The sequence below is a fragment of the Fundulus heteroclitus genome, unplaced genomic scaffold, assembly GCF_011125445.2.
Source record: "Fundulus heteroclitus isolate FHET01 unplaced genomic scaffold, MU-UCD_Fhet_4.1 scaffold_59, whole genome shotgun sequence".
In the NCBI taxonomy this organism is placed as follows: Eukaryota; Metazoa; Chordata; class Actinopteri; order Cyprinodontiformes; family Fundulidae; genus Fundulus; species Fundulus heteroclitus.
In genome coordinates, this window is record NW_023397022.1 from 478,962 (window position 1) to 505,642 (window position 26,681).

The 26,681-nt window shown below is 48.2% G+C and overlaps 1 protein-coding gene across 1 annotated transcript in view; it reads right to left on the reverse strand.

Moving 5' to 3' along the window:
- The window catches only part of tmprss15 (transmembrane serine protease 15), a 28,073-nt gene extending 3,903 nt beyond the window's left edge, over window positions 1-24,170 (reverse strand). The window contains exons 1-19 of the mRNA XM_036133193.1: window positions 24,059-24,170; window positions 23,865-23,989; window positions 23,122-23,189; window positions 22,820-22,962; window positions 21,042-21,092; window positions 18,186-18,305; window positions 17,976-18,081; window positions 17,785-17,894; window positions 16,537-16,677; window positions 16,319-16,468; window positions 16,102-16,207; window positions 14,374-14,530; window positions 14,155-14,296; window positions 7,914-8,003; window positions 7,652-7,777; window positions 7,444-7,587; window positions 1,527-1,637; window positions 1,263-1,386; window positions 1,094-1,189 (exon numbers count right to left, since the gene is read on the reverse strand). Of these exons, the coding sequence (XP_035989086.1) occupies window positions 1,094-1,189; window positions 1,263-1,386; window positions 1,527-1,637; window positions 7,444-7,587; window positions 7,652-7,777; window positions 7,914-8,003; window positions 14,155-14,296; window positions 14,374-14,530; window positions 16,102-16,207; window positions 16,319-16,468; window positions 16,537-16,677; window positions 17,785-17,894; window positions 17,976-18,081; window positions 18,186-18,305; window positions 21,042-21,092; window positions 22,820-22,962; window positions 23,122-23,189; window positions 23,865-23,989; window positions 24,059-24,170 (2,222 nt within the window). The remainder of the gene's footprint in view (window positions 1-1,093; window positions 1,190-1,262; window positions 1,387-1,526; window positions 1,638-7,443; window positions 7,588-7,651; window positions 7,778-7,913; window positions 8,004-14,154; window positions 14,297-14,373; window positions 14,531-16,101; window positions 16,208-16,318; window positions 16,469-16,536; window positions 16,678-17,784; window positions 17,895-17,975; window positions 18,082-18,185; window positions 18,306-21,041; window positions 21,093-22,819; window positions 22,963-23,121; window positions 23,190-23,864; window positions 23,990-24,058) is intronic.
- Between the last annotated feature and the right edge of the window lie 2,511 nt (window positions 24,171-26,681).

Sequence of the window (26,681 nt, forward strand, 5' to 3'; positions counted from 1 at the left end):
CCTGACATGGTTCTTCTTACCTGACATTGGTTCTTCTTACCTGACATGGTTCTTCTTACCTGACATTGTTCTTCTTACCTGACATTGGTTCTTCTTACCTGACATTGGTTCTTCTTACCTGACATGGTTCTTCTTACCTGACATTGGTTCTTCTTACCCTGACATGGTTCTTCTTACCTGACATTGTTCTTCTTACCTGACATTGGTTCTTCTTACCTGACATTGGTTCTTCTTACCTGACATGGTTCTTCTTACCTGACATTGGTTCTTCTTACCTGACATGGTTCTTCTTACCTGACATTGGTTCTTCTTCCCTGACATTGGTTCTTCTTACCTGACATTGTTCTTCTTACCTGACATGGTTCTTCTTACCTGACATTGGTTCTTCTTACCTGACATTGGTTCTTCTTACCTGACATTGTTCTTCTTACCTGACATTGGTTCTTCTTACCTGACATTGGTTGTTCTTACCTGACATTGGTTCTTCTTACCTGACATGGTTCTTCTTACCTGACATTGTTCTTCTTACCTGACATTGGTTCTTCTTACCTGACATGGTTCTTCTTACCTGACATGGTTCTTCTTACCTGACATGGTTCTTCTTACCTGACATTGTTCTTCTTACCTGACATTGGTTCTTCTTACCTGACATGGTTCTTCTTACCTGACATTGGTTCTTCTTACCTGACATTGTTCTTCTTACCTGACATTAGTTCTTCTTACCTGACATTGTTCTTCTTACCTGACATGGTTCTTCTTACCTGACATGGTTCTTCTTACCTGACATTGTTCTTCTTACCTGACATTGGTTCTTCTTACCTGACATTGTTCTTCTTACCTGACATTGGTTCTTCTTACCTGACATGGTTCTTCTTACCTGACATTGGTTCTTCTTACCTGACATTGTTCTTCTTACCTGACATTGGTTCTTCTTACCTGACATTGTTCTTCTTACCTGACATTGGTTCTTCTTACCTGACATTGGTTCTTCTTACCTGACATTGTTCTTCTTACCTGACATTGGTTCTTCTTACCTGACATTGTTCTTCTTACCTGACATTAGTTCTTCTTACCTGACATTGGTTCTTCTTACCTGACATTGGTTTCCAGGGTTCTGTTGCTGGTGACGGTGACGGTGACAAACGGTGAGTCCTGAGGCAGAGCTGGAACCAGAGACGCTTCTCCAGACCTGCAGAACAGCAACTTCAAACTCATAGTTCTGATTCTGCTAGAACATTCTGCAGCCAACATGAGAGCGTTACCTGTGTCCCAGGTACTGACAGGTAAAGCTGGACAGGTGAGGGTTCCAGCTGTCAGAACACACAGTGTGCAGAGTGGAGACGACCCGCACCTGGAGGCGACCGGACCCGTTTACCTGCAGAACAACTGACAGACAGGTGAGAAGGTGTTAAAGGGCTGACTTCCTCTTCCTCCACGCCTCATCCAGGCAACATTGCCTGAACCAGTTAGCAATGCAGAGAACAAATGTTCTGACCCGGTTGACTGATTACCAGCCGGTGACGTACCACAGTCTGCTTCATCAGAACCATCAGGGCAGTTGACCACGCCGTCACATTGCCCTCCGCCGTGGATACAAGCGCCGGAGTCACACTGGAACTGAGCAACGGCACATGGAGCTGTTCACAGAGAGAACATCACAGCAACCATCAGAACCTCACAGCAACAATCAGAACATCACAGCAACCATCAGAACATCACAGCAACAATCACAGCAACAATCAGAACCTCACAGCAACCATCAGAACATCACAGCAACCATCAGAACAACCACCAGCACCATCAGAACCTCACAGCAACAATCACAGCAACAATCAGAACCTCACAGCAACCATCAGAACCTCACAGCACCCATCAGAACCATCACAGCAACAATCACAGCAACAATCATAACCATCACAGCAACAATCAGAACCTCACAGCAACCATCAGAACCCTCGAAGAAATCATCAGAACCATCAGGGCAGTTGACCACGCCATCACATTGCCCTCCGCCGTGGATACAAGCGCCGGAGTCACACTGGAACTGAGCAACGGCACATGGAGCTGTTCACAGAGAGAACATCACAGCAACCATCAGAACCTCACAGCAACCATCAGAACATCACAGCAACCATCAGAACATCACAGCAACAATCAGAACAACCACCAGAACCACCAGAACATCACAGCAACAATCAGAACAACCACCAGAACCACCAGAACATCACAGCAACCATCAGAACAACCACCAGAACCATCAGAACCATCACAGCAATCATCAGAACCTCACAGCAACCATCAGAACCTCACAGCAACAATCACAGCAACAATCAGAACCTCACAGCAACCATCATAACCTCACAGCAACCATCAGAACCCTCGAAGAAATCATCAGAACCATCACAGCAACCATCAGAACATCACAGAAACAATCAGAACCTCACAGCAACCATCAGAACATCACAGCAACTATCAGAACATCACAGCAACCATCAGAACCTCACAGCAACAATCACAGCAACAATCATAACCATCACAGCAACAATCAGAACCATCACAGCAACCATCAGAACCCTCGAAGAAATCATCAGAACCATCAGAACCATTACAGCAACAATCAGAACCTCACAGCAACCATCACAGCAACAATCAGAACCATCACGGCAACCATCAGAACCATCACAGAAACAACCAGAACCTCACAGCACCCATCAGAACCATCACAGCAACAACCAGAACCTCACAGCACCCATCAGAACCATCACAGCAACAACCAGAACCTCACAGCAACAACCAGAACCTCACAGCACCCATCAGAACCATCACAGCAACAACCAGAACCTCACAGCAACCATCAGAACCTCACAGCAACAATCAGAACCTCACCGAAACAACCAGAACATCACAGCAACCATCAGAACCCGACAGCAATCATCAGAACATCACAGCAACCATCAGAACATCACAGAAACAACCAGAACATCACAGCAACCATCAGAACCTGACAGCAACAATCAGAACCTCACAGCAACCACCAGAACCTCACAGCAACAATCAGAACCTCACAGCAACCATCAGAACCTCACAGCAACCATCAGAACCTCACAGCAACCACCAGAACCTCACAACAACAACCAGAACCTCACAGCACCCATCAGAACCATCACAGCAACAATCAGAACCTCACAGCAACCATCAGAACCATCACAGCAACAATCAGAACCTCACAGCAACCACCAGAACCTCACAGCAACAACCAGAACATCACAGCAACAATCAGAACCTGACAGCAATCATCAGAACATCACAGCAACCATCAGAAACATCACAGCAACCACCAGAACCTCACAGCAACAATCAGAACCTCACAGCAACCACCAGAACCTCACAGAAACAACCAGAACCTCACAGCAACCACCAGAACCTCACAGCAACCACCAGAACCTCACAGCAACAATCAGAACCTCACAGCAACCACCAGAACCTCACAGAAACAACCAGAACCTCACAGCAACCACCAGAACCTCACAGCAACCACCAGAACCTCACAGCAACAACCAGAACCATCACAGCAACCATCAGAACCTGACAGCAATCATCAGAACATCACAGCAACCATCAGAAACATCACAGCAACCACCAGAACCTCACAGCAACAATCAGAACCTCACAGCAACCACCAGAACCTCACAGCAACAATCAGAACCTCACAGCAACCATCAGAACCTCACAGAAACAACCAGAACATCACAGCAACAACCAGAACCTCACAGAAACCATCAGAACCTCACAGCAACCATCGGAACCATCACAGCAACCATCAGAACCTCACAGCAACAATCAGAACCTCACAGAAACAACCAGAACATCACAGCAACCATCAGAACCTGACAGCAATCATCAGAACATCACAGCAACCATCAGAACATCACAGAAACAACCAGAACATCACAGCAACCATCAGAACCTGACAGCAACAATCATAACCATCACAGCAACAATCAGAACCATCACAGCAACCATCAGAACCCTCGAAGAAATCATCAGAACCATCAGAACCATTACAGCAACAATCAGAACCTCACAGCAACCATCACAGCAACAATCAGAACCATCACGGCAACCATCAGAACCATCACAGAAACAACCAGAACCTCACAGCACCCATCAGAACCATCACAGCAACAACCAGAACCTCACAGCAACCATCAGAACCTCACAGCAACAATCAGAACCTCACAGAAACAACCAGAACATCACAGCAACCATCAGAACCCGACAGCAATCATCAGAACATCACAGCAACCATCAGAACATCACAGAAACAACCAGAACATCACAGCAACCATCAGAACCTGACAGCAACAATCAGAACCTCACAGCAACCACCAGAACCTCACAGCAACAATCAGAACCTCACAGCAACCATCAGAACCTCACAGCAACCATCAGAACCTCACAGCAACCACCAGAACCTCACAACAACAACCAGAACCTCACAGCACCCATCAGAACCATCACAGCAACAATCAGAACCTCACAGCAACCATCAGAACCATCACAGCAACAATCAGAACCTCACAGCAACCACCAGAACCTCACAGCAACAATCAGAACCTCACAGCAACCACCAGAACCTCACAGAAACAACCAGAACCTCACAGCAACCACCAGAACCTCACAGCAACCACCAGAACCTCACAGCAACAACCAGAACCATCACAGCAACCATCAGAACCTGACAGCAATCATCAGAACATCACAGCAACCATCAGAAACATCACAGCAACCACCAGAACCTCACAGCAACAATCAGAACCTCACAGCAACCACCAGAACCTCACAGCAACAATCAGAACCTCACAGCAACCATCAGAACCTCACAGAAACAACCAGAACATCACAGCAACAACCAGAACCTCACAGAAACCATCAGAACCTCACAGCAACCATCAGAACCTCACAGCAACAATCAGAACCTCACAGAAACAACCAGAACATCACAGCAACCATCAGAACCTGACAGCAATCATCAGAACATCACAGCAACCATCAGAACATCACAGAAACAACCAGAACATCACAGCAACCATCAGAACCTGACAGCAACAATCAGAACCTCACAGCAACCACCAGAACCTCACAGCAACAACCAGAACATCACAGCAACCATCAGAACCATCACAGCAACCATCAGAACCTCACAGCAACAATCAGAACCATCACAGAAACAACCAGAACCTCACAGCAACAATCAGAACCTCACAGCAACAATCAGAACCTCACAGCAACCACCAGAACCTCACAGCAACAACCAGAACATCACAGCAACCATCAGAACCATCACAGCAACCATCAGAACCTCACAGCAACAATCAGAACCATCACAGAAACAACCAGAACCTCACAGCAACCATCAGAACCTCACAGCAACAATCAGAACCTCACAGCAACCATCAGAACCTCACAGCAACAATCAGAACCATCACAGAAACAACCAGAACCTCACAGCAACCATCAGAACCTCACAGCAACAATCAGAACCTCACAGCAACCACCAGAACCTCACAGCAACCAACAGAACCTCACAGCAACCACCAGAACCTCACAGCAACCAACAGAACCTCACAGCAACCACCAGAACCTCACAACAACAACCAGAACCTCACATAAACAACCAGAACCATCACAGCAACCATCAGAACCTCACAGCAACCATCAGAACCTCACAGCAACCATCAGAACCTCACAGCAACAATCAGAACCTCACAGCAACAATCAGAACCTCACAGCAACAATCAGAACCATCACAGAAACAATCAGAACCTCACAGCAACAATCAGAACCTCACAGCAACCAACAGAACCTCACAGCAACCACCAGAACCTCACAACAACAACCAGAACCTCACATAAACAACCAGAACCATCACAGCAACCATCAGAACCTCACAGCAACCATCAGAACCTCACAGCAACCATCAGAACCTCACAGCAACAATCAGAACCTCACAGCAACAATCAGAACCTCACAGCAACAATCAGAACCTCACAGCAACCATCAGAACCATCACAGCAACCATCAGAACATCACAGCAACTATCAGAACCTCACAGCAACCATCAGAACCCTCGAAGAAATCATCAGAACCATCAGAACCATCAGAACCTCACAGCAACCATCAGAACCATCACAGCAACCATCAGAACCTCACAGCAACCATCAGAACCTCACAGCAACAACCAGAACCTCACAGCAACCATCAGAACCTCACAGCAACCATCAGAACCTCACAGCAACCATCAGAACCTCACAGCAACAATCAGAACCTCACAGCAACCATCAGAACATCACAGCACCCATCAGAACCTCACAGAAACAACCAGAACCTCACAGCAACAACCAGAACCTCACAGCAACCATCAGAACATCACAGCAACCATCAGAACCTCACAGCAACCATCAGAACCTCACAGCAACAACCAGAACCTCACAGCAACCACCAGAACCTCACAGCAACCATCAGAACATCACAGCACCCATCAGAACCTCACAGAAACAACCAGAACCTCACAGCAACAACCAGAACCTCACAGCAACCATCAGAACATCACAGCAACCATCAGAACCTCACAGCAACCATCAGAACATCACAGCAACCATCAGAACCTCACAGCAACCATCAGAACCTCACAGCAACAATCAGAACCATAACAGCAACCATCAGAACATCACAGCAACTATCAGAACCATCACAGCAACCATCAGAACATCACAGCAACTATCAGAACCTCACAGCAACCATCAGAACCTCACAGCAACAATCAGAACCTCACAGCAACAATCAGAACCTCACAGCAACCACCAGAACCTCACAGCAACAATCAGAACCATCACAGCAACCATCAGAACCTCACAGCAACCAACAGAACCTCACAGCAACAACCAGAACCTCACAGCAACCACCAGAACCTCACAGCAACCATCAGAACCATCACAGCAACCATCAGAACCATCACAGCAACCATCAGAACCTCACAGCAACAATCAGAACCATCACAGCAACTACCAGAACCATCACAGCAACAATCAGAACCTCACAGCAACAATCAGAACCATCACAGCAACCATCAGAACCTCACAGCAACCAACAGAACCTCACAGCAACAACCAGAACCATCACAGCAACTACCAGAACCATCACAGCAACAATCAGAACCTCACAGCAACAATCAGAACCATCACAGCAACCATCAGAACCTCACAGCAACCAACAGAACCTCACAGCAACAACCAGAACCATCACAGCAACTACCAGAACCATCACAGCAACAACCAGAACCATCACAGCAACAATCAGAACCTCACAGCAACAATCAGAACCTCACAGCAACAATCAGAACCTCACAGCAACAACCAGAACCTCACAGCAACGGGCTCTCACCTGGAGACCCCAGGGCCACCCCGGTGCTGAAGTTGCCTCTGAATCCTCGGCCGTGGCCCTCGCTGTCCGTAAAGAACCATACCGTCATCTGATTGGTTGTTGAGAACAGGTCGTGGGCGGGGCCTGTGCTGCCGGTGAGGACAGCTGGGAGAAATCGGCTGGGTCAGTGAAGGTGGACTCCAGGAGGACAGGTAAAGCGTCTACTCACCCAGCAGAGTGGAGTTAGGCCCCGCCCCATCCCGCACCTCCACCATGTCATAGGTCGCCTCGACATCAAAGTCCAGGAAGTGGAGCTGGATGTTGTGACCCTGCAGGGCGTGCAGAGTCCAGACACCTGCAGCCGCCAACCGTGGGCCCAGCAGACCGATGAAGGACAGGTAAGCGTGAGAAGGCAGATTCATCCGTTCATTGATCAGGAAGGTAGAAGGTGAGAACAGGTGAGGACCAAGGTGGAGTCCGCAGGTACTCACACTTTGCCAGGTTCCCATAAGAACGTGGGTAGTTTGGAGAGCTGAAGGTAGAATTTGGCTCCCAGAGATCAAAAGGTCCTCCACAGTCAGCTGAGCCAATCAGAGACAAGATGCAGGTTACATTTACAACACCTGTGCAGGCAGGTAGATTCTCAGGTACAGCAGCACAAACAGGTTATAAGAAATCAATTAGGAGAGGAGCATCCAGGAGGTGAATAATTACTCCTCCTGCAGGGAGAGGAGCATCCAGGAGCTAAATAGTTACTCCTCCTGCAGGGAGAGGAGCATCCAGGAGCTGAATAGTTGCTCCTCCTGCAGGGAGAGGAGCATCCAGGAGCTGAATAGTTGCTCCTCCTGCAGTGAGAGGAGCACCCAGGAGCTGAATAATTACTCCTCCTACAGGGAGAGGAGCATCCAGGAGCTGAATAGTTGCTGCTCCTGCAGGGAGAGGAGCATCCAGGAGCTGAATAGTTGCTCCTCCTGCAGGGAGAGGAGCACCCAGGAGCTGAATAGTTGCTCCTCCTGCAGGGAGAGGAGCATCCAGGAGCTGAATAGTTGCTCCTCCTGCAGGGAGAGGAGCATCCAGGAGCTGAATAATTACTCCTCCTGCAGGGAGAGGAGCACCCAGGAGCTGAATAGTTGTTCCTCCTGCAGGGAGAGGAGCATCCAGGAGCTGAATAATTACTCCTCCTGCAGGGAGAGGAGCACCCAGGAGCTGAATAGTTGCTCCTCCTGCAGGGAGAGGAGCATCCAGGAGCTGAATAGTTACTCCTGCAGGGAGAGGAGCACCCAGGAGCTGAATAATTACTCCTCCTACAGGGAGAGGAGCATCCAGGAGCTGAATAATTACTCCTCCTACAGGGAGAGGAGCATCCAGGAGCTGAATAATTACTCCTGCAGGGAGAGGAGCACCCAGGAGCTGAATAGTTACTCCTGCAGGGAGAGGAGCATCCAGGAGCTGAATAATTACTCCTCCTGCAGGGAGAGGAGCACCCAGGAGCTGAATAGTTGCTCCTCCTACAGGGAGAGGAGCATCCAGGAGCTGAATAGTTACTCCTGCAGGGAGAGGAGCATCCAGGAGCTGAATAGTTGCTCCTCCTACAGGGAGAGGAGCATCCAGGAGCTGAATAGTTACTCCTGCAGGGAGAGGAGCACCCAGGAGCTGAATAATTACTCCTCCTGCAGGGAGAGGAGCACCCAGGAGCTGAATAGTTGCTCCTCCTGCAGGGAGAGGAGCATCCAGGAGCTGAATAGTTACTCCTGCAGGGAGAGGAGCACCCAGGAGCTGAATAGTTGCTCCTCCTGCAGGGAGAGGAGCACCCAGGAGCTGAATAGTTGCTCCTCCTGCAGGGAGAGGAGCATCCAGGAGCTGAATAGTTACTCCTGCAGGGAGAGGAGCACCCAGGAGCTGAATAGTTGCTCCTCCTGCAGGGAGAGGAGCACCCAGGAGCTGAATAGTTGCTCCTCCTGCAGGGAGAGGAGCATCCAGGAGCTAAATAGTTGCTCCTCCTGCAGGGAGAGGAGCACCCAGGAGCTAAATAGTTGCTCCTCCTACAGGGAGAGGAGCACCCAGGAGCTAAATAATTACTCCTCCTGCAGGGAGAGGAGCATCCAGGAGCTGAATAGTTGCTCCTCCTGCAGGGAGAGGAGCACCCAGGAGCTGAATAGTTGCTCCTCCTACAGGGAGAGGAGCACCCAGGAGCTAAATAATTACTCCTCCTGCAGGGAGAGGAGCATCCAGGAGCTGAATAGTTGCTCCTCCTGCAGGGAGAGGAGCATCCAGGAGGTGAATAGTTGCTCCTCCTGCAGGGAGAGGAGCACCCAGGAGCTAAATAGTTGCTCCTCCTGCAGGGAGAGGAGCACCCAGGAGCTAAATAGTTGCTCCTCCTGCAGGGAGAGGAGCACCCAGGAGCTGAATAATTACTCCTCCTGCAGGGAGAGGAGCATCCCAGGAGCTAAATAGTTGCTCCTCCTACAGGGAGAGGAGCACCCAGGAGCTAAATAGTTGCTCCTCCTACAGGGAGAGGAGCACCCAGGAGCTAAATAGTTGCTCCTCCTGCAGGGAGAGGAGCACCCAGGAGCTGAATAATTACTCCTCCTACAGGGAGAGGAGCACCCAGGAGCTGAATAATTACTCCTCCTGCAGGGAGAGGAGCACCCAGGAGCTGAATAGTTACTCCTCCTGCAGGGAGAGGAGCATCCAGGAGCTGAATAGTTACTCCTCCTGCAGTGAGAGGAGCATCCAGGAGCTAAATAATTACTCCTCCTGCAGGGAGAGGAGCACCCAGGAGCTGAATAATTACTCCTCCTGCAGGGAGAGGAGCACCCAGGAGCTGAATAATTACTCCTCCTGCAGGGAGAGGAGCACCCAGGAGCTGAATAGTTGCTCCTCCTGCAGGGAGAGGAGCACCCAGGAGCTGAATAGTTGCTCCTCCTACAGGGAGAGGAGCACCCAGGAGCTGAATAGTTGCTCCTCCTGCAGGGAGAGGAGCACCCAGGAGCTGAATAGTTACTCCTGCAGGGAGAGGAGCATCCAGGAGCTGAATAGTTACTCCTCCTGCAGGGAGAGGAGCATCCAGGAGCTGAATAATTACTCCTCCTGCAGGGAGAGGAGCATCCAGGAGCTGAATAATTACTCCTGCAGGGAGAGGAGCATCCAGGAGCTGAATAGTTACTCCTGCAGGGAGAGGAGCATCCAGGAGCTGAATAGTTACTCCTCCTGCAGGGAGAGGAGCACCCAGGAGCTGAATAGTTGCTCCTCCTGCAGGGAGAGGAGCATCCAGGAGCTGAATAGTTACTCCTGCAGGGAGAGGAGCATCCAGGAGCTGAATAGTTACTCCTGCTGCAGGGAGAGGAGCACCCAGGAGCTGAATAGTTACTCCTCCTGCAGGGAGAGGAGCATCCAGGAGCTGAATAATTACTCCTCCTGCAGGGAGAGGAGCATCCAGGAGCTGAATAATTACTCCTGCAGGGAGAGGAGCATCCAGGAGCTGAATAGTTACTCCTCCTGCAGGGAGAGGAGCACCCAGGAGCTGAATAATTACTCCTCCTGCAGGGAGAGGAGCACCCAGGAGCTAAATAATTACTCCTCCTGCAGGGAGAGGAGTACCCAGGAGCTGAATAGTTACTCCTGCAGGGAGAGGAGCATCCAGGAGCTGAATAGTTACTCCTCCTGCAGGGAGAGGAGCACCCAGGAGCTGAATAGTTACTCCTGCAGGGAGAGGAGCATCCAGGAGCTGAATAGTTGCTCCTCCTGCAGGGAGAGGAGCACCCAGGAGCTGAATAGTTGCTCCTCCTACAGGGAGAGGAGCACCCAGGAGCTGAATAGTTGCTCCTCCTGCAGGGAGAGGAGCATCCAGGAGCTGAATAGTTGCTCCTCCTGCAGGGAGAGGAGCATCCAGGAGCTGAATAGTTGCTCCTCCTACAGGGAGAGGAGCACCCAGGAGCTAAATAATTACTCCTCCTGCAGGGAGAGGAGCATCCAGGAGCTAAATAGTTGCTCCTCCTGCAGGGAGAGGAGCATCCAGGAAGTGAATAGTTGCTCCTCCTGCAGGGAGAGGAGCATCCAGGAGGTGAATAATTACTCCTCCTGCAGGGAGAGGAGCATCCAGGAGCTGAATAGTTGCTCCTCCTGTAGGGAGAGGAGCACCCAGGAGGTGAATTATTACTCCTCCTGCAGGGAGAGGAGCACCCAGGAGGTGAATTATTACTCCTCCTGCAGGGAGAGGAGCATCTAGGAGGTGAATAGGTGCTCCTCCTGCAGGGAGAGGAGCACCCAGGAGCTGAATAATTACTCCTCCTGCAGGGAGAGGAGCATCTAGGAGGTGAATAGTTGCTCCTCCTGCAGGGAGAGGAGCATCCAGGAGCTGAATAGTTGCTCTTCCTGCAGGGAGAGGAGCATCCAGGAGGTGAATAGTTGCTCCTCCTGCAGGGAGAGGAGCATCCAGGAGCTGAATAGTTGCTCCTCCTGTAGGGAGAGGAGCATCCAGGAGCTGAATAGTTGCTCCTCCTGCAGGGTGAGGAGCACCCAGGAGCTGAATAGTTGCTCCTCCTGTAGGGAGAGGAGCATCCAGGAGGTGAATAGTTGCTCCTCCTGCAGGGAGAGGAGCATCCAGGAGCTGAATAGTTGCTCCTCCTGTAGGGAGAGGAGCATCCAGGAGCTGAATAGTTGCTCCTCCTGCAGGGTGAGGAGCACCCAGGAGCTGAATAGTTGCTCCTCCTGCAGGGAGAGGAGCATCCAGGAGCTGAATAGTTGCTCCTCCTGTAGGGAGAGGAGCATCCAGGAGCTGAATAGTTGCTCCTCCTGCAGGGTGAGGAGCACCCAGGAGCTGAATAGTTGCTCCTCCTGTAGGGAGAGGAGCATCCAGGAGGTGAATAGTTGCTCCTCCTGTAGGGAGAGGAGCACCCAGGAGCTGAATAGTTGCTCCTCCTACAGGGAGAGGAGCATCCAGGAGGTGAATAGTTGCTCCTCCTGCAGGGAGAGGAGCATCCAGGAGCTGAATAGTTGCTCCTCCTGTAGGGAGAGGAGCATCCAGGAGCTGAATAATTACTCCTCCTACAGGGAGAGGAGCACCCAGGAGCTAAATAGTTGCTCCTCCTACAGGGAGAGGAGCATCCAGGAGCTAAATAGTTGCTCCTCCTGCAGGGAGAGGAGCATCCAGGAGCTAAATAGTTGCTCCTCCTACAGGGAGAGGAGCATCCAGGAGCTAAATAGTTGCTCCTCCTGCAGGGAGAGGAGCACCCAGGAGCTGAATAATTACTCCTCCTGCAGGGAGAGGAGCATCCAGGAGCTAAATAGTTGCTCCTCCTGCAGGGAGAGGAGCACCCAGGAGCTGAATAGTTGCTCCTCCTGCAGGGAGAGGAGCATCCAGGAGCTGAATAGTTACTCCTCCTACAGGGAGAGGAGCATCCAGGAGCTGAATAGTTACTCCTCCTACAGGGAGAGGAGCATCCAGGAGCTGAATAGTTGCTCCTCCTGCAGGGAGAGGAGCACCCAGGAGCTGAATAGTTGCTCCTCCTACAGGGAGAGGAGCATCCAGGAGGTGAATAATTACTCCTCCTACAGGGAGAGGACCATCCAGGAGGTGAATAGTTGCTCCTCCTACAGGGAGAGGAGCATCCAGGAGGTGAATAGTTGCTCCTCCTACAGGGAGAGGAGCATCCAGGAGCTGAATAGTTACTCCTCCTGCAGGGAGAGGAGCATCCAGGAGGTGAATAGTTACTCCTCCTGCAGGGAGAGGAGCATCCAGGATCTGAATAATTGCTCCTCCTGCAGGGAGAGGAGCATCCAGGAGCTGAATAGTTGCTCCTCCTACAGGGAGAGGAGCACCCAGGAGCTGAATAGTTACTCCTCCTGCAGGGAGAGGAGCATCCAGGAGCTGAATAGTTGCTCCTCCTACAGGGAGAGGAGCATCCAGGAGCTGAATAGTTGCTCCTCCTACAGGGAGAGGAGCATCCAGGAGCTGAATAGTTGCTCCTCCTACAGGGAGAGGAGCATCCAGGAGCTGAATAGTTGCTCCTCCTACAGGGAGAGGAGCACCCAGGAGCTGAATAATTACTCCTCCTACAGGGAGAGGAGCACCCAGGAGTTGAATAGTTGCTCCTCCTACAGGGAGAGGAGCATCCAGGAGGTGAATAGTTGCTCCTCCTACAGGGAGAGGAGCATCCAGGAGGTGAATAGTTGCTCCTCCTACAGGGAGAGGAGCATCCAGGAGCTGAATAGTTGCTCCTCCTACAGGGAGAGGAGCATCCAGGAGCTGAATAATTACTCCTCCTGCAGGGAGAGGAGCATCCAGGAGGTGAATAGTTGCTCCTCCTACAGGGAGAGGAGCATCCAGGAGGTGAATAGTTGCTCCTCCTACAGGGAGAGGAGCATCCAGGAGCTGAATAGTTGCTCCTCCTACAGGGAGAGGAGCATCCAGGAGCTGAATAATTACTCCTCCTGCAGGGAGAGGAGCATCCAGGAGCTGAATAGTTGCTCCTCCTACAGGGAGAGGAGCATCCAGGAGCTGAATAGTTGCTCCTCCTACAGGGAGAGGAGCATCCAGGAGCTGAATAATTACTCCTCCTGCAGGGAGAGGAGCATCCAGGAGGTGAATAGTTGCTCCTCCTGCAGGGAGAGGAGCACCCAGGAGCTGAATAGTTGCTCCTCCTATAGGGAGAGGAGCACCCAGGAGCTGAATAGTTGCTCCTCCTGCAGGGAGCAGGGAGGCGTGTTCTCTACCTGTGGCCTGTGACTCACCTGGTACAGGTGGCATAGTGGTGGGAGGCGGGACATTGGTCGGCTCAGGGGGGGCGGGGCCACAGGGGCCGGCCGTCAGGAGGATGTCGTCCAGAGCTACGTCATTCCTCATGCCTCCCTTCTTCAGAGCTTCAAACTCCACCTGCAGGAGTCACAGGATCAGTGAGGAGGCGGGGGGGGGGGGGAGTCCTGGGTGACTTCCTGGATGGAGACACTGACCGCAGCCGCTGAGGTCAGGTTCAGGTCCACCTGGCCGTAGTTCCAGGTGTCGCCATAGTTGCCGTCTTTCTGGAACAGCAGCACGGCGTGGGCGTCTGGGAGCGATGGAGCGAGGAGGACTCTGAGGAGGTGCACGTCGTCTCCAAACATGTGATACCTGCACACATGTTCATCTGTACTCAGAGAAGCATTGGAGACGCTCACTGGATTCACCGCACAGAGCAGAGCGGCATGTTGGGTAATCCGCCCCACACGCCTTGGTAGTATGTCATGGTAGTCATGGTAACAGGGAACAGGTCGTCTCATTGGCCTGACCCAAGATCATAATGCTCGCTCGGACAGGAAAGAAGACAACATAAAAATATTATGACGTCTTTGGTATCATGACATTAAATTCTTTATTTGCAGTCTGTTGTAAGGTCATCTTAAACTTTATCACATATTTTATTCTGCTATTTTTGTCTTGTAAGCTGTTCTGTATTAAAGGCCATTTGGGATGTGTTGCAAATTAGCAAAGGTTCTAAATATTCTAGCACTTTTGTCATGTTTGCTGGAGGTGAGGAGGCGGAGGCAGGAGGGTGGTGAGAAAAAAGGAGATTTTTAATGAAAGCAAAACTTACATAAACTTAGGCAGAATACTAAAAACAGTCTAGAGCCGACAAACGGCAAACTTAAGAAACAAAAACAGGAGACAGGCTAGCGCCAATCGCCAAAGACAGGTCTGGTCAGGCAACGGGCAGGCAGACAGATCAGAACAGGAGTCAGACAGGTTCGGATCAGGTTAGGTGATACAGGCAGACAGTCAATCAGGCAAGAAACACAGGAAACACAGAAAAAACAGGAAAAACTGAAAACACAGGAAAACAGGAAACACAGGAAAAACAGGAAACACAGGAAACACAGAAAACACAGGAAACACAGGAAAAACAGGAAACACAGAAAAACAGGAAAAACAGGAAACACAGAAAACACAGAAAAAACAGGAAACACAGGAAACACAGGAAAAACAGGAAACACAGGAAAAACAGAAAAAACAGGAAACACAGGGGAACACAGGAAACACAGGAAACACAGGAAAAACAGGAAACACAGGACAAACAGGACAAACAGGAACACAGGAAAAACAGGAAACACAGAAAAAACAGGATAAACAGGATAAACAGGAAAAACAGGAAAAACAGGAAACACAGAAAAAACAGAAAAACAGAAAACACAGGAAACTCAGGAAAAACAGGAAACACAGAAAAAACAGGAAACACAGGAAAAACAGGAAACACAGGAAAAACAGGAAACACAGAAAAACAGGAAACACAGGAAAAACAGGAAAAACAGGAAAAACTGAAAACACAGGAAACACAGGAAAAACAGAAAACACAGGAAACACAGGAAAAACAGAAAAAACAGGAAACACAGGGTCAGGCTGGCTCAGAACCAGGGGGCAAATCAGGTCAACATCAACAGGTCAGTCAGGAACAATAACGCTGGATTAGACCGACCAATAGGCTCGTATGATGATTGGGCGAGGTGACACCAGTTGTACTGAATGTCCCTCCTTTCCCCAAACGCATTAAATGACCCAGACTGTTAATGTACAGAACGTAGAGCGCTGCACGTTATCAATCTGGTTGGCCAGGTTGTGATGCGTCACACCAGGTCTCACTTTAAATCAACCATTTCACATCTATGTTCTATTTTCAGTTGTTTACACATTTGTTTGTTGTTTTTTACCAGAAGCTCAGGCACATGGCCTGTGTGGGTGGAGTCAGAGGGAGGCTTTGGATCCTGAAGCTCTTCTGCCATTGGCCAGGACTCAAAGGTGTGACGAGGTAGAAACCTATCAGAGATCAACAACGGTTTCTGTGCAGAATTTTCCTTTAAGACTTCCAGACAGAAACATGACTGGTGATGATCTCTTGATCAAACCTACCTGAACTGTTTTACTCACCTGAGCTGTTCCCCAAAGTATGATCAGCACTCGGGCCTGTTGACGGAGGAAAGGTGGAACCACTGGTTCTGATCCAGTCACCTTCATCATCTTGCAACTGTCGCCAGAAACATACACCGTCCTCAAAGCTGCAGCTGACCTTATCTTGGTCTAAAAACAGAAACACGTCAGTGACAGGATTAAACAGAAGCCTATTCTGTTTCTGTCTAATGTCTTACTGGATAGTTCTGAGGTGTCGGTTGCCTTGTAGGTAGCTTTGAACCCAGACAGACTGTTAAACTCATCCGTTGAAAACTCCACAGTTGATTGGTCGGTCAGCAGCCACACAGTACCAGGAGGGGCGGAGCCTGAGAGTTCAGCTGCCAATCAAATAAACAGGTGAGTCGTCACATTGAGTCACAGCAGGAACATCTAAAGCTGCTCATCCCTGCAGGGTGGTGGGGTCCACCCTGGACAGGTGTCCAGTCCATCACAGAGACACACAGCCATGCACATACTTACACCTGAGGGCAAATCACCAATGACGCTAAATGTGCGTCGCCACTTCTGCCATTATCGCCAGCTGTTCACACAGTGGGCGACAAACCAGAAATACAGCAGTACACTTTAGTGACGCTTTCACTTCCCCGCCTCTCCAGCCTCGCCACTCACTCTTCTGCAGGCTTGCTCCTTTCTGGACTCGTCTCAATAGTAATGATTGGTTGTTTCATACAACTTAGGCCGACCACAGACCGCCACTATCAGCTTGTCATTAATGTTGAATAAAAACAGCTTTGTCTCTGGCACAGTCCTTCACAGTTCCTGATTGGATGCCACGGCGTGACTAGACACAACATTTCAGCTTTTTGAACTCCAACAACTGTTGCTTTGCATTCCTCGCAGGTCTCCTGTCGCTCTGGCTTCACCTTAATCTCCAAAATCGTGCCACTAGAATTGCCTCTGTGGCTTTGCATAGCATCACGTCGCTCCCCTGGACACAGGGACATCGTGTAAATCTATCGCTCAGCCACATTCACCCTCAGTGTGATCGCACCTTAACAGTCATGTTTTTGGTCTGTGAGAAGAAGCTGGAGTACTTGCAGAGAACCCATATGTCCTCAGGGTAACCATAAAGAAAGATCAGGTGGAACCTCTGAACTTCCTGCTGCAGGGCAACAATGCTGCCCGTTGTGCCACTCCGTAAGTCCTCCACCCACCTTATGGACAGCAGGCCGTAGTTCAGCAGGTTGCAGAGAAACATTAAACAAACATACCCCTTTATAGTCCCACAGAGGACAAAATGTGTCTCTGCATTTAACCCTTAGAGATCAGTGTGCTGTCACGACTGAGTGGCGCCCAGGGAACAATCAGTGGTCAACGGTCTTTCTCAGGGTGACAGACGCTGCAACCACTCCCAGCTATGTTGGTTCCCCCACTGAGACACCAGCTCAGTTCAACAGAGCATCAAACATGTCTTCACCTCCTACCTGTTAGAACTTTGTCCAGTCCAACGCCTTCATAAAGCCTCAGGATGTCAAAATCTGCTTCAGTCTCAAACTGATGGAAGTTAATCTCAACTGATAGTCCTCTGCTGACCCTGAGTACATTAGAAGAAAAATACAACATTCAGCCTAAAGAGGAAATCTCTCTGAGGACCGCGTTTGTGTCGGTGTGGGACCTGATGATCCAGCGGCAGAAGATGCTGCTGTTGTAGACGTCAGACGCTGATGATGTAAATGATCCGCTCGGCCCCTCCAGCACAAACTGTCCATCACATGCTGTCGCTACAGAGACACAGGAAGAGACGTTTGCCAGTCCTGCTGTCAGCTCAGCCTCAGTCATCACAGCATCACCTAAAGAGTCTTCATTAACAGACGCCTTCACTGACCGCAGGAAAAGGGAGCTTCATCAGATGAGTCTGAGCAGTGGGAGAGGCCGTCACAGAGCCAATCAGCTGGAACACACATCGACCCATCAGAACAGGCCGTCTGACCAGGAGGGCAAGTCACTGCAAAAAGTAGATCCATTAGAGACTAAACAAAAAGTAGATCTATTAGAGACTAAACAAAAAGTAGATCCATTAGAGATTAAACAAAAAGTAGATCTATTAGACACTAAACAAAAAGTAGATCCATTAGAGACTAAACAAAAAGTAGATCTATTAGAGACTAAACAAAATGTAGATCCATTAGAGATTAAACAAAAAGTAGATCTATTAGAGACTAAACAAAAAGTAGATCTATTAGAGACTAAACAAAAAGTAGATCCATTAGAGACTAAACAAAAAGTAGATCTATTAGAGACTAAACAAAAAGTAGATCCATTAGAGACTAAACAAAAAGTAGATCTATTAGAGACTAAACAAAAAGTAGATCCATTAGAGACTAAACAAAAAGTAGATCTATTAGAGACTAAACAAAAAGTAGATCTATTAGAGACTAAACAAAAAGTAGATCTATTAGAGACTAAACAAAAAGTAGATCTATTAGAGACTAAACAAAAAGTAGATCCATTAGAGACTAAACAAAAAGTAGTAGATCTATTAGAGACTAAACAAAAAGTAGATCTATTAGAGATTAAACAAAAAGTAGATCTATTAGAGACTAAACAAAAAGTAGATCCATTAGAGACTAAACAAAAAGTAGATCTATTAGAGACTTAACAAAAAGTAGATCCATTAGAGACTAAACAAAAAGTAGATCTATTAGACTAAACAAAAAGTAGATCTATTAGAGACTAAACAAAAGTAGATCTATTAGAGACTAAACAAAAAGTAGATCCATTAGAGACTAAACAAAAAGTAGATCTATTAGAGACTAAACAAAAAGTAGATCTATTAGAGACTAAACAAAAAGTAGATCTATTAGAGACTAAACAAAAAGTAGATCTATTAGAGACTAAACAAAAAGTAGATCTATTAGAGATTAAACAAAAAGTAGATCTATTAGAGACTAAACAAAAAGTAGATCTATTAGAGACTAAACAAAAAGTAGATCTATTAGATACTAAACAAAAAGTAGATCTATTAGAGACTAAACAAAAAGTAGATCTATTAGAGACTAAACAAAAAGTAGATCTATTAGAGACTAAACAGGGCTGGCAGAGGCTGGCAGACTGAACAGAACTGTTCAAAAGTGACTGACCATTTACTCTTTACGCAACATAACAGAATCAATATATTCCTTCATAGACCCACTAATGTGAAATTTGTCTCTGTGTTTAAGCCTTCCCAGACGGAGCAGGGTGATAATCTGTGGTCAGAGTCTCGTTAAGGGACCCAGACAGATGAACTATGGTTTGTACCAAGAACCTTGTACAACTCAGCATACAACAGGGTGTAGGATGCTGGCAGAAAGGAACATGTAGATCACAACAACAAAGAAGTAAAGTATTCAGAAATATCTGTGGAGAAATCCAGGCTGATATAGGTCAAAGTGTAAATAAGAGTGGCAGTGGTGGCATAGTGGTTAGAGAGCTGGGTGTTTGCATCTTGGAGAGGCCCCAAAGGTTGGTGGCTCAAAATGCAGTCTGTTATTCTGGCTCCCTGAGATTACCATCTAGTGTAGCAGCACACTGCTCCCTAAGGTATGGCTTAAACACAGAGACAGATTTCCCCTCTGTGGGCATTATTATTAAATCACCTCCATTGTGGAAAGTCTCTGTGCTAAGATCCGGAGCATAAAATAGTCAGCTAACCACCCACTCATTGAGATAACAGATTGATAACTATAGAACTTTCTAGGGAAAACCTGGTCTGATCCAGAGAGACGGCATCCATCCCACTTTGGATGGTGCGGCTCTTCTTTCTAGGAATCTGGCCAGATTTATTAGTTCTCCTAAATGCTGACAACCCAGGGTCCAGACCATCCTTGTCAGCATTTGTCAGCAGGCTTAGGCTGCTGGAGGACATCATGGTCTATTTCTCTCTCTCTGCTGAGTTCTCCTACTGCTCTCCAATCTGCATTATTTGCTGTTATTCCAGCTTTTAACTTTTTGTTCTCTGTCATTTTTCTCTTCATAGAAGGTACACCTGGTCTGACGTTCTGTTAGCTGTGACATCATCAGGGGAGGCAGATCATCCTCTATTACCATCTACCATAGAAAGTACTCCTGGGTCAATGTGAGCTTCTGTGCTTTCTGTGTCTCTGCTCTGTCTTCTCTAACATAGAAAGTACTCCTGGGTTAATGTGAGCTTCTGTGCTTTCTGTGTCTCTGCTCTGTCTTCTCTAACATAGAAAGTACTCCTGGGTCAATGTGAGCTTCTGAGCTTTCTGTGTCTCTGCTCTGTCTTCTCTAACATAGAAAGTACTCCTGGGTCAATGTGAGCTTCTGTGCTTTCTGTGTCTCTGCTCTGTCTTCTCTACCATAGAAAGTACTCCTGGGTCAATGTGAGCTTCTGAGCTTTCTGTGTCTCTGCTCTGTCTTCTCTAAGCCCCAGTGGGTGGAGGCAGATGAGCGTTCACACTGAGCCTGGTTCTGGTTCTGCTGGAGGTTCTCCTCCCTGTTAAAGGAGAGTTTTCCTCTCCACTGTCGCTTCATGCATGCTCAGTATGAGGGATTGCTGCAAAGCCATCAACAATGCAGACGACTGTCCACTGTGGCTCTACGCTCTTTCAGGAGGAGTGAATGCTGCTTGGAGAGACTTGATGCAACCTGCTGGGTTTCCTTAGAGAGGAAACTTTCTCACCAACCTGGAGGATCTGATGGAGTCTGACTTTGGAAAGAGTACTTGCAGAAGACTCACCTGCTGTAGAAGTGATGGTTGTAGCTAGAGGTGTCGTCTGTTCAGGTTTCTCTGCAGAAACAAAAAGAGCTGAAGGTTGAGTTTAAAAATTGTAAATGGCCAGGCTGCTATACATCTTCGCCTTCGCAGGAGGCTGGATCTACTCATTCCAGGTTGGGAAATATATACACCCCATTAAATAAAACAATCTGTATAATAAAACCGATCAAATCTACCTTCATGTAAATCAGTGTGAGCTAATTAAAACCGTTAGCATTCATCCTTGATTTGATACAGACCGATATCATACAGCTTTCAAATGTTAGAGTGCTGATAAAACCTCTATCAATATACAAAACTACCGACCACTACCTGGTGGTGAGTTGGCTCCGATGGCGGGGGAGGAAGCCGGTCAGACCTGGCAGGCCCAAACGTACTGTGAGGGTTTGCTGGGAACGTCTGGCAGAGTCCCCTGTGAGGCGGAGCTTTAACTCCCACCTCCGGGAGAACTTTAAACACGTCCCGAGGGAGGCGGGGGACATTGAGTCTGAATGGACCATGTTCCGCGCCTCTATTGTTGAGGCGGCAAGTCGGAGCTGTGGCCGCAAGGCTGTCGGTGCATGTTGCAGCAGCAACCCTCGAGCACGCTGGTGGACACCAGCGGTGAGGGAAGCCGTCAAGCTGAAGAAGGAGTCCTTTTTGGCCTGTGGGACTCCGGAAGCAGCTGATGTGTACCGGCGGTCAAAGCGACAGGCAGCTCGGCTGGTCGCCGAGGCAAAAACTCGGGCGTGGGAAGAGTTCGGAGAGGCCATGGAGAAAGACTTCCGTACAGCTTCGAAGTGATTCTGGTCCACCATCCGGCGTCTCAGGAGGGGGAAGCAGTGCAGCACCAACACTGTTTACAGTGGGGGTGGTGTGCTGCTGACCTCGACTCGGGACGTCGTGTTTCGGTGGGCGGAATACTTCGAAGACCTCCTTAATCCCACCAACACGTCTTCCATTGAGGAAGCAGAGCCTGAGGACTCTGGGTCGGGTTCTCCCATCTCTGGTGCTGAGGTTGCCGAGGTTGTTAAAAAGCTCCTCGGTGGCAAGGCCCCAGGGGTAGATGAGATTCGCCCTGAGTACCTTAAGGCTCTGGATGTTGTGGGGCTGTGTTGGTTAACGCGGCTCTGCAACATTGCGTGGACACCGGGGGCAGTTCCCCTGGATTGGCAGACTGGGGTGGTGGTCCCCCTCTTTAAAAAGGGGGACCGGAGGGTGTGTTCCAACTACAGAGGAATCACACTCTTAAGCCTCCCTGGTAAGGTCTATTCAGGGGTTCTGGAAAGGAGGGTCCGTCGGATAGTTGAATCTCGGATTCAGGAAGAGCAGTGTGGTTTTCGTCCTGGCCGTGGAACACTGGACCAGCTCTATACCCTCAGCAGGATTCTGGAGGGGGCATGGGAGTTTGCCCAACCAGTCTACATGTGCTTTGTGGATCTGGAGAAGGCATTCGACCGTGTCCCCCGAGGGATCCTGTGGGGGGTACTCCGGGAGTATGGAGTACCGGACCCTTTAATAAGGGCTGTCAGGTCTCTGTATGACCGGTGTCAGAGTCTGGTCCGCATTGCCGGCAGTAAGTCGGACTCGTTTCCGGTGAGAGTTGGACTCCGCCAAGGTTGCCCTTTGTCACTGATTCTGTTCATAACTTTTATGGACAGAATTTCTTGATTCTTCTAACAAAAGGTTCTAATCCAGACTAAAAGAAACCCACCTTTCTCAGGCTCAGTGAGAAACACAGTAAACTTTAAGGGATTTACCTGTGATCTGGATGCTGTGGATATCTATCACCAAGGCCCCGCCCCCTGTCATCTGAAGCCCCGCCCCCAGCTGCTGCTCCACCTCTTCTGTGGCAATCCACTGGCTGAACCACAGGTCAAAGGTCACAACCACGCTGCCAGGACTGAAGATGGATCAGGACCAAACTTCAGATTATTAATAATCAAGGTAAATAACAAATTTATCAATAAATGCAACCAATATAATGATCGGCAGAATTAATGTGATTCTTACTAAAGATCAATTCATGTATCACTGATGTGTGATTGATCAGATGTCTTACCTGAAGTTTTGAACCTGACAGAATCTGTAGAACTGCAGCAGGTCGCCAAAACTGAACGCCTTTGACACCTGTCAACCAATCAGGGCTCAGAGTCTAATTAACTGATTAACTCATACCTGATCAGATCTGAGGTGAAATTCAACAAACTTTGTCACGAAGATTTCAAGTTATTACAGTTAAAGCTAGGGGGCTGATTCTGCTGTGTTCCTGTGAGCTTTCACAATAAAAGCCTCTGGTGTGTTCCTGTGAGCTTTCACAATAAAAGCCTCTGGTGTGTCCCTGTGAACTTTCACAATAAAAGCCTCTGGTGTGTTCCTGTGAGCTTTCACAATAAAGACCTCTGGTGTGTTCCTGTGAACTTTCACAATAAAAGCCTCTGCTGTGTTCCTGTGAACCTTCACAATAAAAGCCTCTGCTGTTCCTGTGAACTTTCACAATAAAAGCCTCTAGCGTGTTCCTGTGAGCTTTCACAATAAAAGCCTCTGCTGTGTTCTGTGAGCTTTCACAATAAAAGCCTCTGGTGTGTTCCTGTGAACTTTCACAATAAAAGCCTCTGCTGTGTTCTGTGAGCTTTCACAATAAAAGCCTCTGGCATGTTCCTGTGAGCTTTCACAATAAAGACCTCTGCTGTGTTCCTGTGAACTTTCACAATAAAAGCCTCTGCTGTGTTCTGTGAGCTTTCACAATAAAAGCCTCGGCGGTGTTCCTGTGAACTTTCACAATAAAAGCCTCTGTGTTCTCACCAGCTGCTGAAGGTCGAAGGCCAGAGATTTAAACTTGTCACTGCTGGAGTTTCTCAGCTCGTCAGAAAACTCAGCTCCTGCTGTGATGACCATCTGACCGGACAGCTGCACAGCATCATCAGCACCTGGACACGTCATTGGTGACATCATCACGCTTAAACCAGAGATCAGGTGGCAGAAACCGGGGCGCTTACCTTCAGGCTTCAGGCTGACCCAAGAAACGACGATCAGGGCGATACAACAGATGAGGAGAAGGGAGGAAATGACGGAGAGGAGGATCTCCAGAGACGACAGGCGCCGAGACATCCTGGTGGACCCAACAGGATTCAGAGTGGTAAATAAACCCGTAAAGAACCCGCTACACCCCCCACATGACTCGTCCTGTCTGGAGGAACACTTAGAGAAGTCATTAATTCCTTTAACATGCTCATATATTAGTATGTGTCCCTGAGAATAATCATCATAGTTTATTCATTGATGTACAATTAGTCAGATTTTCACAGGATCATATAGTCAGCTTGTATTAAAACAGGCAGAACAGCTTCCTCCAGACAAAAAGTCTTTTGAAAACTGATGTTTCTCTGATAAACTATAAAACATTATTCAGAAACCAGAACCCAGGAATAAAACCACCAGAAACAGTAACAAGCCTTTTAACTTAATTTCCTGACTGGGACCTCATGTTGATCACTGTCATTAAACATGTTTAATTAGTTAGGAGTTAAATCAGATGCAGAGTAACAGCGCCGGTTGAAGTCTGATCCACTGCGACCCACAAAGCCCAGAACCAGGATTATTTTAATGCTGTGTTACCTGTGGCAGAACTCAGATCAGCTCTCTGACAGGTGAGAAGGTGAGAAGGTGAGAAGGCAGCTCTGCTGCTGCTCTCACCGAGGATCTCTTCTTTTATCAACCTCTTATTGATCACTGACTCATTGGTAATAAATAACGCTGATAACAAATCAGCAGGCGGCTCCAGATCAACCCGGTCAGTCTGTTTCAGATTCTGACCCAATAATCAGGGTCTAAGGCATCAGATGTTCTTAACGTGTTGTTTTTAGCATGTTTTTAACGTGTTGTTGAAAGCAGCTTTGGATCCCCGTGTTTGTAATCCGGTCGTATAACCTCTGCAGGAGGGGAGTGACGTCAGCTGCTGTCTGTTGTTTATCTCAATGTAAAGTCCAGCAGCTGTAAAGCTGGCAGGTCATGTGGCTCCGCCCCCTGTTCCCGCCTGCTCCTGCAGCAGGAAGCTCACCTGTGGAGCCACAGGTAGATTACTGTGAAATAAAACTGTGATAAAAGCAGACTGGAAGACGTCTTCTAATGATTATTGTTCTGTTTTCCTCTGATTAGCTCATTGATCGTTACCTGTCACACAGACACACCTGAGAGGGTTACCTGCAGCCTGTGATCCATCATCACATGGCACTGTTATCCAAGGAAGGTGATAAGCAGAAAAACAGGGTGGATCAGACACACTGAGAAAGAGAAGCATCTGTGATTTGCTGCTTTTATCCAGGAAACATTGTGGCAGCAGCATTTTATCAGCTGTTAGAACCTGTAAATCCTGCTTATCTTAAATTCTGTTCATAATAGTATTCATCTCTATATTTATTCAGTAATAAATCATGTCCTGTACTCATGGAACCATTGTTTATCCTGCACTTGCTGCTATTGCACTTCTGGTTAGAACTAAACTGCATTTTGTTGCCTTGTACCTGTACCTGTGTAATGACAATAAAGTTGAATCTAATCTAATCTAATCTAATCTAATCTAATATCGTCACCTAATATCTTCTCCAGTCCCCCTTTTTAAATAGGGAGACCACCACCCCAGTCTGCCAATCCAGGGGAACTGCCCCCGATGTCCACGCGATGTTGCAGAGCCGCGTTAACCAACACAGCCCCACAACATCCAGAGCCTTAAAGTACTCAGAATCTCATCCACCCCCGGGGCTTTGCCACCGAGGAGCTTTTTAACAACCTCTGTCGTCTCCGGTGTCGTCTTTTGTGATATTTTCCTGAGCCACATGCAGAATCAAGCTCAGGACGCAGGATGTGGAATGTGTATTTATGAGAAGGCGTCTGAAAGGTGAGGAGCAGTTACGTCTGCTGAGGAATCATGATGGGGGGGGGGGGGGGGGGTAATAGGCAGAGGAATCAGAATTAGAGGGCTTGCTGAGAAGCGTTGTGAAGGAAGTTGAACAGAGAGTTGGATCAGAATCAGAATCAACTTTATTCTCCAAGTTTGTGGACACAAACAAGAAATTTGACTTTGGATTCCAGCGATCGCATCATTTAAAAAAAAAAAACAGGCAGACAGAGCAGCATCTGCAGTCTGTACCAGATAAGACTTTATTCAGAGGAGAAGGTAGGAACAGGGGAGTATTTTCACCGATCCTTTCAACGTCTGCCTCAAATTAAATTAGTTTCACAGAAAGTATTTGCTTAGGCAGATTTACACCTGCAGGTCAAACTAAGTGATCCGGCCGATCTGAAGTGATCCATTAGACGCCTGAGAGACCGTCGTGCACTTTGAAGGAGTAGCTGTCTGCTCATCCATCCATTTGTTCCTCAACCATTTTGTCTATTTGTTTAGAGCCGCTGTGTGGCAGCCTGTAGCCCCGTCAGCCAGATGTTCTGTCTGGGCTCAGCGCGTCCAGCAGCTGTGGGCCGATTCAGGCGTCTGTCCATCACATCCACCGTCTCATTATAGCAGGTCATAGATTCTAACTCTAACCCACAGACCTGCAGGACCTTCAGTTTTATACTGATAAAACCTAAAAGATCATGTTGCAAAAGAAACAAAACCTAAGC